Here is a 12,565-nt window from a genome sequence, read left to right as displayed (position 1 = left end):
GACCCTTCACCATCTGAACCTCCTGCCACCTTGGCCCCATCTTCACTCCATATCTTCCCACCGATCCTACCCAACTTTCAGCCACACTGGACTTCAGGCAATTCTTAGAACTCACCATGGTGCTTCAAGACTGCTTTTTCAATGCCAACACCTGGAAACCTTTTTTCCTCTTTCACCAAAACTTTTCCTATACATGAACTTTTCAATGCATATTAACTAACTAGATGAATAAAATTAAACTGAAAAGTTTAATTATACCATTGCTTAAAGTAAGTATTTTAAGATTTGCCCTAGGTTATGCTAGTAATACTGAGACTCTTTTATTATAGTGCCTTGGTAAATCCAAAATGTTGTTTATATATATATATATATATATATTTTTTTTTTTTTTTTTTTTGAGACGGTGTTTCACTCTTGTTGTCCAGGCTGAAGTGCAGTGGCGTGATCTCGGCTTGTCGCAATCTCCGCCTCCTGGGTTCAAGTGATTCTCCTGCCTCAGCCTCCCAAATAGGTGGGATTCCAGGCATGTGCCACCACGCCTGGATAATTTTGTATTTTTAGTAGAAACGGGCTTTCTTCATGTTGGTCAGGCTGATCTCAAATTCCCAACCACAGGTGATCCACCTGCCTCAGCCTCCCAAAGTGCTGGGATTACAGGCCTGAGCCACGTGCCTGGCCCATATTTTCTGTAACATATTTTTTAGAAGAACTAAGAATACCTTAGGCTATTAATTTTTTTAAGGTAAATTCTGTTATAGAACCCTAGGCTGGAAAGGAATAGGAAGTCGAAACTCTTGTGGACTGAGTCCTTGACTCTTCCCTCCCTCTTGACCACACCTCTGCTCCTAGCCCCAGCCCCAGCCATGTTCCAGCTCACAGGCTTCCACCAGTTTTTCATCTTAAGTCAGTGTTCCTGTCGTGTCATGTAACTAAGAGCAGTTTGTTCTTCTAAATTATTTTGCCTTAAGAATTAGATAAATCACCTCTAGTTTACCCTAGACATGATTGAGATTTTTTAGATTTTTCAAAAAGAACATTATGAGGAAAATAAGACGGTGAAGGGGCTGTTAACACTTCAAGATGGGGGAATGCAAAAGAAGAATAACTTTAGCATGCAAGATGCTTATTCTGATGTAATTAGGGTACAGTCACAGCTGGTCTTAGCGGGAACACTGCCCTCTCTCCCTTTATTTTCTTCAGCCCTATCTAGGAAAATCCTAGGCAGAATTCCCCTTTACTGTTTATTTTGTAGGCATTCCCCTCTCACCTAGTACTTCCTAGACCGAAGAAAAGGATAGACAACTGAGTTGTGTGTGTGGAGTTATTTTGGCTTCAAGGAATTGCATAAACTGATAGCTGAGGAAAGAGAAATCCATAAGGGGGAAGTAGAGGAAAGAGAGGAAAATTGACAAATTATGGAGGTGGGAATGTGAGAGATGTATGTGTATAGGGCTGTCTGTTGGAGGAGTAATCAAAAAAGTTTGGACTTGTAAAGCAGGGCCAGATTATGGTTCATTTTCAGGGGCACATTACAGAGCTAAGATTGCAAGCATTTGTAGAAAGGGGATATTTCCAGTTTTGCATGTGCACAATAGAATTATTTTGTAATTAAAGTTTTTTCCACTGATTTCAACATAAGTTTGGAATCAAACTGTTTCATTTCACACTTAAGCGTTGAGGGGTTATGCCATTTGTAGAGTTTTGTTAGGGTTATGTTCAGAGATCATTAATTTGCATTTGAGCTCACAGGGGCTGGGGAATTTGTGCCTGACACTGTTTCATAGTTAATATGTTGGGAGCCAGTTTACAGTTTTAACAGTATTCACTTGAATGCAGCTCTGGTTCCTTTTGTTTAAAATTTGGATTAAAGTGCAAGTCAACAGACTTTGGGTGGTCTCATCCTCACCCCTTAGAGAAGCAGATCCATATGACCAAACTCCTTCACTATTTGGCAAGACAGTAGTCTCTTCTCTCATGAGACACCAAAGACGAGAATAGCAAGGACATTAGAGGTCAGTCCTGAGGTAGGTTGCCAGTTTATTTGAGTTTATTTGAGGGAAATTTGTCTGAAACTTGCTTTCACTCTCCAGCCTCAACTCATGTTCCTAGTTCTTTCTTTTCTATAAAAATGAAAAATTATGAAATTTTCCATGAAGTTCTCAGAGGAAAATAGAAGAATAAAATAATAATTCCAAAGGGTTTCAGAATGTCAGCAAGTGAAAGAGCAAGCAGTACTGCCTTTTCCCCAGTGGTGGCCGTGTTGGGACTGCCCACCTTTGCGGTTGTAATTGCTAGGCACTCTTGGTGGGGGAAAGGTCTTTGCTGTCATTAAACTTTGAAGGAAAAAGAAGGTATGCACTCATCTAAAATATATGTTTTTAAAACCTCTATTTCTTGGACAGTTCTTCAGATTATTTCCATTCATGCTCAAAATTTCTATGACATAATACCTCAGCATTTTCAAAAAATTAACCTCTATGGTTGAACTTTATCTGTTTTTTATTACAGCCTGGGTACCCTGCAAGTTCCCAGAGGGTGTGTGTGTCTGTTTGTGTGTGCACATGTATGTGTGTGCATGTGTGTGGTTGTGTGTATGTGTGTGTGTGTGTCTGCACACGTGAAGGGGGGAGCATTCTCTGGCATTTGGTAGATTTTTGTTGAATTCAAGAAACAAACCTAGTGGATGCATCCTGTCTATGATTCATTCTTTTCACCTTTCCTGTTGAACTTGTTGTATTTCTCTATTTTGTGTAGGCTTTAAGTGTGTTAGAAAGTAAAACTGTAAGGAATCAAAGAGGAGTTACAGATCGTGCTCATCTGCAGGGCTAGTGCTTGGCTGCCTCCCAGGTACACACCCCTGATGTGGTACATACCTCATTCATTGGTTTCTCATAGATGTCCTCCTGCCAAGGGGCAGATTTCGCTTGAAAAGCATCTCTCTGGAGAGCCTCTAACACCTTTTTTGGAGTGACAAACCCATACTGAGCTTCCAGCAAAGCCAGGTCCATTTTTTCAGCCTTTAAAATGCCTATGACCTCATCTCGAGCCTGTAGGAACAAAAAGTATTTCAGAAAGCCTGCTGTCTCTACTAGCGGTCTCAGCAAGTGATTTTTGTGATAACTGGCAGTGCTTTCTCTTCTCTTTCAAATATAAATGAATCATATTTCATTTTGACACTTCTGTAAAAAGTATCAAAACTATATCCCTTCATCCTTCTTGTAGTCTAATAACACAATGTTTTAAAAAGTGATTACTATACAACATTGGAGGACTACATTTTTTTATTGTGTTTGATGCAGCTATCATGATATCCGTCAATGTACTAGCATTTGGATTTTCAGGGGGTAGGAAGTAAAATTCTCCTATATGTGTATCAGCTGTTTTTAGATTTTCATGTAGGTTAATAATGCCAGGGCAAGTCTAGGAGCCAGTTCACTTGGGGTACGAAAGCACCTATTGCTTAAACCAATCCCGAAGTCATCTGGCATTGTTGCTGTTGATGCATGCACGTGCACTGAAGCTTCTGAGCAGCATGGGCAGAGGGCGTGACCTTTCACAACCTGTACGCCAATCACATGTCATCGTAACAGCCCCTTTAGATGGGATTAACTGCACTTTGAGTTGGCAGAGGAGAATTCTTTGTATATGTACTTATGCTTTGCTTTTGTGTACACACACGTATGAACCACAGATGAACCACAGATATCTATTTCTGAGGCAGCAGGAACACCAAATTCACAAGCAGCCTTCTGTTTGAAGCATGATGGGGATAACTACAACCCAGCTGACCTGCAGTTCTCCCTCCAGAATGCTGAGGAGAAATAACAGGTCATCTCTTGATAGGTCTTCTGCTTGGTGGCCATTACCACTGTGTGGCTTCTCTGCCTTGGGACATGGAACTATGACATCCGACTCACTGGGGGGGTCTTTGTCTTGCTGTCTGTGCTTCATGTTTTGAGGCCCTTGGAAACTGTGGCCTTTAGTATGTCTTGGAAATTCCTTGTGGGTTGAGCCCTCGGTGTCACTGCCTCTGGAACGCATTCTGTAAAGCCTGGAAGGAGGGAAGACAATTTGTAACGCTTAATGGAAATGGAGTTTTAATAAGAGTACCTATTACTGCTTTAACAAGTGTGCATTCTTGTTATGTTTACCACAGCCCCAAACTCAATCTTTTTGATGTCTACAGCAGAGAAGGGTATTAGCAGATTCATAAATCACAGTCTTATTTACACTTTTGCTTTTAAAGCAAACATTTAAAAAAATGTGTTCTGCTTTGATTAAGGCCACTTATGTCTGTGGGTAAACAGGCCGTGTTTGAACTTCATCCCCCAAGCATTCCGCCTCCGGAACCCAGGTCAGACCTCCAACCATGGCCTAAGTGCTTGCTTAAGATGTACTTAACATAATTATAATATTGTAAAATGGTGACTTTGCTAATTCTTCTGACTTTCTTCAGATTTACTTTATAGTATTTCCTTTAAAAATTGTTGGGGGTTTTTATGGGGTTTTTTGTTTTGTTTTTAAAATTTGTTAGCCTTTAAAAGCGCATTAGGACAGAAATGGCAGGATTACTGCTACAGAATTACTGCGTTACTTTGTTTTGAAGGCCAAGTCTAGTATTAAAGGAATGAAGGCTTGGTCCCTGGCTGTATTCCTGTATTCCTGACATTCTTCTAAAATTCTAGATCTATCCTTGGGTAAGCTAAGTGCTTATATTAGTACCCTCATCTTCAAAGCAGAGACACTGCTACCTAATGTAGTTGGCCATTCTGGAAACAATATAAAATAAATTAATATTTAAAGGACACATTAGCTCCGCATCTGATTATATAATCATCCAAATGAATTTATAATAGGAAGAAAAATTCTTCCACTGTTGAGGTTTCTAACTAGAAGAGAAAATATCAGTTGAACTTATAATTGACTCTGTGGCATATAAGCAGATTATTAATTTTACTCTTTGTCCCTACAAATCATGAAACTTTCACCATCGCCAGTACCTTCCTTTTAGTTTGTAGTATTTCTTTAAAAATCTGAAAAACTCACGTGTCCAGAAAAGTGTAGAAACTATAACGAACTGCTACATGCTACCACATAAATTTATAAAATTTTAATAATTTACTATATATTAGAAAACAGTTTTTAAGTACTGTATTATAGATGTATTATAACGTATGTATCTCTTCTGAAACCCATTCTCCTCCCTTCCCACTCCAGAAGTAACCATGTACTCTTGAATTTGGTATTTATCATCCCCCTGCATGTTTCATACTTTTTAAAAGCGTGTATATATTGCTGAACAATGTATAGTGTATTGCATGTTTTCAAACCTTATTTGTAAACAGCATATTGAATGTATCTTTCTAAAACTTGCTTTTTCATCCTAGATTATATTTTTGAGATTCTTCCTTGTTCCATTTTACTGTAGTTTATGTATTTTGATTGCTGTAAGAGTATTTCATTATATAGTACATCATTTACTTGTTCATTTTACTGTTTTTGAATACTTTTTTTTTCAGTATTCAAAAAAATGCTATTTCAAACATTCTTGCACATTTTTTCCCCTTGTGTTAGGTGATAAGAATTCTGTCACAAATCAGCTGTGGAACTTAATTAAGACACTGACCCATTGCCAGGCACAATGGCTCACGCCTGTAATCCCAGCATTTTGGGAGACTGAGGCGGGCAGATTACCCGAGGTCAGGAGTTCAAGACCAGCCTGGCCAACGTGGCGAAATCCCATCTCTACTAAAAATACAAAAAATTAGCTGAGTGTAGTGGCACACGCCTGTAATCCCACCTACTCAGGAGGCTGAGGCCCAGGAATCACTTCAATGCAGGAGGCGGAGGTTGCATTGATCCAGGATCGCGCCCTTCACTCCAGCCTGGGTGACAGAGTAAGACTCTGTCTCAAAAAAAAAAAAGACATTGACCCTCTTTAGGTCCAATGACCTGATGTGGAAGTAAGGGAGCACTTACTATGTGTGCTAAGCATTCTTCTCAGCATTTTCCATGTATTAGCTCATTCAAGTCTCACAACAACACTGTAAGGTAAGGAATATTACTATCTCCATTTTACAATGAACAAATGGAAGCACGAGAAACTTACTGAAGGTTGCATAGCTAGTAAGTGACAAAACTGGGATCTGAGTCTAGGAAACCTGGCTCAGGGACTCACACTCTTAAGAATCATGCCATAATGCCATTATGCTGTATTGCCTAAGACAAATGCATATATACACTGGTATAAACACCTTGTCCGAAAAATGCCTATAGCCTTACTGAAGAGACTCTTTACAAATACAGTATGGATGGACAATGATGTGTGACAGTAGTTGTCACTGGCTCTTCCCTAGGTAGCCAGGGAAGGGCTCATTTATTGGAGAAAAGCAAAGGCATAGAAGGGATATTTTTGTGTAGGAATGGGAGGTTGGGGATGTGTAAGAGATAAGATTGCGAGAAACCTCATTGTGTGTATATTTATTTATTTATAAAAATATTCATGTACTACCACAGTATATTATGTGCTCTCTAAAAGCATTCAAAAAAAGAAAAAAATGAAAAATTATACATAAATAGGATTTCTAATGATCTTTCCCCACCCCCATTGTATTTTCTTGAACACCTAGGAATATCCTTACTCTGGGCTATAGAAATAATGGAAGGTTGTTACATAAATATATTTAATATAGGTAAATATTACATTCTGCTTTATTTATAGATATATTCACACATGAATGATAGGGTCATCTATGTCCTTTGTCTTATATTTTTAAGACAAATATATTCTTCATTCACATCTGCCATGGTGTATCTCACCTGGTGCTCCACACATAAAGGGCATGCGTTAGGGTGACTGGCTTGCTCCTTTTACTTTGTGCCCAACTGTCTCAGGTACATTTTAGTGTTTAACAAACAACCCCAAAACTTGGATGGAAGCTAAATAACAATGGCTCAGAATTCTGTGGGTTACTCCACAGCTTCAGCTTTCTTACAGCGATTCTGGGCGTGGATGGTCTAAGATGGGCTCCCACGTATCTGACTGTTGGTTAGTTGGACTAGGAGAGCCTCAGCTGGGTCCTCTCATCTCAGCCGTATGTAGACTCTCATCCTCCCCACATGGGGGTCTCAGGACAACATTCCAAGAACATGAGAGTTGAAACTCCAACGTCTCATTTGTGAAAGAATGTCACAATGTCAGCCCAGATTCAAGATTGAGGAAATAAATTCCACCTCTACATGGAAGAAGATAAAAGGCCACATTGCAAAGGAATGGAAGGAATTAACTGCAGCCATCTTTGAAAAAGTTCGCCACACCCACAGATTCAGATTTCTGTGAAAATCTAATAAAAGTCTAGTTTAAAAGAGGAGCGAAATATATTTGGTTCTTTACTTCTTTTCATTTCCTGAAAGTACACAGGGTTTGATTTTTGTTTTTTCATTTTTACGTGATGAATTCCTATGCTTTCCTCTTGCCCACACAGTCCTGTGTGGAACAATAGCCTACTGATAAGAATCAACTTGTATCCTGCTGATAATCAATGAGAATTTCTCTGCCCTCATCACCTTAATCTAGGATATCCCTTCCAGAATACCAAGATAATGTAAGCTTTTATTTAGCAGGGTAATTTGCTGAACATTGTTCATAAGTAGTGCCCTTTTAGCTTAAGGCAGCCCTGAGCTACAACAGAAGACTGAATGGAGCTCTATATACATTCTAGCTTCCTCATCTCGCTCTTAAAGTGGGTTAGATGAAATCTGACAGGAGAGCATAGATCATTTGCCAGTGATGATATTCATAAGTAGTAAAAAAAGGAATGACCTGAAACATTTTTATACTGTGTTTGTTATTCTTTTAAAGAGATTAGAGTTTTACTGAGACCACCAATTGTCTTTGGAGGCTGGGGATAGTAGCATCAACATTCTCACTGATTAATGAAGTGGTGCTCACACTGGATTTGTGAACAGACCCATCATGTGCAGACTTCTGGTCTACTGAGGAGCATATGTCTCTTCATGTTTACAGTGGTGGAGTTTCCTTGCCCCTCTGCCAGTAACCGCAAAATGATCAGTAATGAGAAGTAATTAAGTATCTAGAGGAAGCAAACAAAGACATGAATTTCATGATACTCTCATGCTTTGTATTATCAGTGACTTCATTGTTTCTCTTGGCAAATTTTTAATGCATCTGTGCTTGGCCCAGGGGTGCATAGTAGTGTAAAGAAAAATTTTGTAATAGCAACAGTGGTTTGGGATTTTCAGGGTACCAAAAAAAAAAAAAAAGGAAAGTTGCTTTTGTGTATACCAAATAATGATGCTTTATTCTTTATAAAGTGCTGACATATAGTACCTGGTGAGTTTGCAAGGGAAGAAAACCTGCTTAGTTGTCAGTTTAACACAGCCTAATGTGTTGTTATCTGTGACTGTCATAACCATAGAATGATGACCTTCAGGAGTGTAGCCTGGGAATCAGGAAACCCAGCCTCTGATCCCAGCTCTGCCTTTAATTAGCCAGGGTCTGTGTTGTTGCTTATAAAATGAGAATATTGGGATAGGTTGGCCCCATGAGGTCATTCAGGCTGGAACAAGGACCAAGGATTGTTTCCCTTGACCTCTACCCTGTTCCTCACCCGCTAATGGATTCCCCTGACAGCAGGGTTAGGACCTGAGACTAGAAGATCTTTGAAGTCCCGGGATTTCCCGCTTTAGAATTCTGGGATTCTCTGTTGTCTTGTATCTATGGATACAAATACAGTGCAGTTGGCAGTAAGAAGTAGATCCTGCTTTGTTTTCCTATGTAGTTCCTTTAGTCAGTTTTACTTGGGCTTAAGTTAGTTGAAATCATGGTGGATCTTGGTAAGGATGTGTCCATACAAGAGGACTAGAAGAGAGTTTGTAATTATTTACTTAATTTATTTACAGGAAATGGCCAAATGTAAATAAAGGTCTATTCTACTCATCACCTTCCTCCAGCAGCCCCCCCAGCCCATTCCTTATTATAAAAGTTAAATTTTAAAAATCATTCTTTATTAATGTTGTATATTAAAAATTACTCTACATAGTTAGGTGCTATTTAGACATACTTTTTAGTCTTCATTTTCCTACTCATTTTTGTTTTAGAATTGTGGATGTGACGAGAGGATATTTTTGCTTGTATCAAGTAATTGAAAAGCCTCAATAAAAGAAATCATTTTTGGTCTTGGTCATTTAATATGATATTGAGGTAGCCAGGCAAAACTACTCCAATTTAGAGAAAGAAAATAATAATAATAATGATAGCTAGCATGTATTCATTCCTGATCATATACAAGCCCATCCTAAATGCCTTCCTTTGATTAACTCATTTAATCCTCTCAAAAAACATTTCTTATTACCTCATTTTGCAGAGGAAGAAATTGAAGCTTGAAGCCTTTTTTTTTGGGGGGGGGGACAGATCCCACACTGTCGCCCAGGCTGGAATGCAGTGGTACGATCTCATGTCACTGCAACCTCCGCCTCCCAGGTTCAAGGGATTCTCCTGCTTCAGCCTCCTGAGTAGCTGGGACTACAGGCGCATGCCACCACACCCAGCTAATTTTTATATTTTTACTAGAGGCGGGGTTTCACGGTGTTGGCCAGGATGGTCTCGATCTCGACCTCATGATCCGCCTGCCTCAGCCTCCCAATGTGCTGGGATTACAGGCATGAGCCACCTGCGCTCGGCCCGCTTGAAGCCTTTTTAAATAACTTGCCAAAGGTCATACTGCTAAAAAGTGGCAGAGTCAGAGTCAGGCCATAATTTAGGCAGTCTGGCTTCAGAGCCTACTAAATCACTATGCTGTATCTACTTAGGTCTTATAAAAAGGTATACATAGTAAAGGAAAAATCCTGGTTTAACATTAATTTATTCAACAAACATTTATGAAATGAAGCCCCTACTATGTCAAGTACTGTGCTAGACAATTTTGTTTTAACTAGCTCTTTTCTTTTTTCTTTTCTTTTCTTTTCTTTTCTTTTTCCTTCCTTCCTTCCTTCCTTCCTTCCTTCTTTCTTTCTTTCTTTCTTTCTTTCTTTCTTTCTTTCTTTTTCTTTTCTTTCTTTCGACACTTTTGCTCTTGTTACCCAGGCTGTAGTGCAGTGGCGTGATCTTGGCTCACTGCAACCTCTGTCTCCAGGGTTCAAGCAATTTTCCTGCCTCAACCTCCCAAGTAGCTGGGATTACAGGCACCTGCCACCATACAGCTAATTTTTTTGTGTTTTTAGTAGAGACAGGGTTTCACCATCTTGGCCAGGCTGGTCTCGAACTCCTGACCACAGGTGATCCACCCACCTCAGCCTCCCAAAGTGCTGGGATTACAGGTATGAGCCACTGTGCCCGGCCTACCTTATTTTCATATCTGGGCCAATCTCCAATTTGTTGAATTCTGAGTATCCAGAATTGCACAAAAATGTGAGTAACGTAAATTCACAAACCCCTAGCCTTTGAGTCTATTCAGTAAAGTTACTCTGTTTTCATATATTGTTTATGTGCAAAACCTATATATTTGAATTCGTAGTTATTTTTAAGTTTTCATGTGCTTTTCTCAACCACTGCTATCATCTTGAAGTGGCAGGAGACATGTCTTAATAGAAAGACTATGAGATTGTGGAATCAAATAAAACTGTTCTTAAATCACAGCTCCAACATTGGGCGTCTGTGAGCCTTTAAATGTAAAATGGAGATAATGGTACTTGCTAATGGGTTTATTATTAATATTTGGTGAGCACAGGGCCCCTGTTTTTCATGTCTGTATCCCCATGTCCTACAGAGTTGGACCTCAGCAGGGATTTTTTGAGTGATTGAATCGTGCAGTCCTCAGCAGAGCTGGTTGGCTCTGAATAGGAGCTGCCTCATGGTAAAGATGATTCATTTGTGAACCACTGGCTAGAAATTTAGAAAAAGGGTACTGAGAACCTACTGAAGTAGCTGTGTATAGACCTCTTACCACATGCCAGACACTGTTTTAAGCGCTTCAGTTCATTTATCTTATTTATCTTAAAGAATTTTAGCCTGAAGTAAATGGAAAAAAAAAAAAAAACCCTGTAGGAAGAGGGTTGGTAAAGGTGAATTAAGCGTGGAGACTCTCATAAGAGATAGCAAAGACAAATGAATTAATATCAATTTCAGGGCAGCACTGGTGGCTATAAAAATCTCAGGAAGTGTGTGTGTGAGTGTGAGTGTGTGCACGCGCACATTCATGCTGGGTGGGGAAGAAATGTTAGATCCACGTAACTTACTGGAAATCTCCATTCAATTTCACTGAATTTTGTAAACTTTTGACCATAAATACCCTGATCTGCTATCCCTCACCCCCAGCCCTCTCACAGACACCCTCACATGCATGAAATGAACTGAGTATGCACTATACTACTTTTTTTTTAAATTGACAGCACCATTAACCATCATTAGTTCTGTTTTTAAGCATGTAACACTTTATTAAGGCAGTGTCGTTTAAACTTGGTGTAGGGGGAAATTTTAGACATAAATTGTTTGTTTTGATGGCAAGAAGACTGCGTAACACAGAGTGAGTCTGTGCTAACTGTAGGACACTCCTGGCCAAGGAACAAAGCTGGGAGTGATCCAAAGCTTTAAGTTTGAATATATTTAACACCCCATACTTTGCTGAGTTTAGAGGGCAGACTGTCTGTTGTCTTTACATTTGCACTTGCATTTCCCCCTATCTTTACACAGAACCTTTAAGCTAAGATTTAGTTCCCTGAAAGGAGAATGGAAAGAGATGTATTAAGATTATGGGGTTCGCAGCAGAGCTGGTTGGCCCCTTTAATATTAACTGACGTATGGTAAATGTGATTCATCTATGAAAATAGTGGCTATAAATAGATGTTAATAGTGCTTAGTTGCAGAACAGCCAGGTTGTGCTCACATAGCCAGATTAGGGGAAAAAATCCTGTTGGGTATTTTATGTGGTCTTTCAAAAAAAAAAAAAAAGTTTCCTTTTATTGCCCTAGTCACCCACATTTGAAGACACTAAACTCAGCCAGCTGCAGTAAAGCTATCTGATGGCTAAAAAAAGACAAATTGACAACAAGATAACCTAATTTAGCAATAGGCCTCCTTGATCTTTTTTCTCCCATTTTCAGTAAAAATCATTGAAACATTTTCTTAGTGATATTTTTCCTTGTAGGGCATAGACAATTCTTTAGACAAGGGATTGGAAAGTGGGGATGTATGATTCAGGTTCATATTCCCAAGGATTCTGAGTCCTAAGAGAAAGTCAAAGCCACAGAGAGAAAATCAAGGGCTTCAGAAGGTGGTGCAGTAGTCATTTCATCCATCACCCAGAGTATCAGGCACTCAGTATTTTCCATCATCACCTGCTCACTTGTTATATACCTGGGAGTGTCCCAAAGTGCTTCCTTGTTGTGAGCTGAAATCCAGCTCCCAGGAACTTTGGTTCATGTATCCTGGTTCTACCTCCAGAGCTAAAGCAAGCCAAGCTACTCTTCTTGCCACAGTGTAGTCCTTTAACCAAAAGGACTCTATTCTTCTTTATTCCAAATGAAACACTCAGTTTCTCTATCCATT

At 39.4% G+C, this 12,565-nt stretch overlaps 2 protein-coding genes across 2 annotated transcripts in view; one reads left to right on the top strand and one right to left on the bottom strand.

The window, feature by feature from the left end:
* The window catches only part of CMSS1 (cms1 ribosomal small subunit homolog (yeast)), a 397,344-nt gene that overhangs the window by 110,233 nt on the left and 274,546 nt on the right, over nt 1–12,565 (top strand). The gene's annotated exons all lie outside the window — the stretch shown is intronic.
* Nucleotides 1–12,565, bottom strand: part of FILIP1L (filamin A interacting protein 1-like) — a 310,971-nt gene that overhangs the window by 94,747 nt on the left and 203,659 nt on the right. Inside the window, exons 2-3 of the mRNA XM_011999904.1 lie at nt 3,790–4,051; nt 2,874–3,047 (exon numbers count right to left, since the gene is read on the bottom strand). Coding sequence (XP_011855294.1) covers nt 2,874–3,047; nt 3,790–4,041 — 426 coding nt within the window. The 5' untranslated portion in view covers nt 4,042–4,051. The remainder of the gene's footprint in view (nt 1–2,873; nt 3,048–3,789; nt 4,052–12,565) is intronic.

This window comes from Mandrillus leucophaeus, unplaced genomic scaffold (genome assembly GCF_000951045.1).
Source record: "Mandrillus leucophaeus isolate KB7577 unplaced genomic scaffold, Mleu.le_1.0 Scaffold608, whole genome shotgun sequence".
In the NCBI taxonomy this organism is placed as follows: domain Eukaryota; kingdom Metazoa; phylum Chordata; class Mammalia; order Primates; family Cercopithecidae; genus Mandrillus; species Mandrillus leucophaeus.
This window is presented reverse-complemented; position numbering and strand designations above follow the sequence as displayed.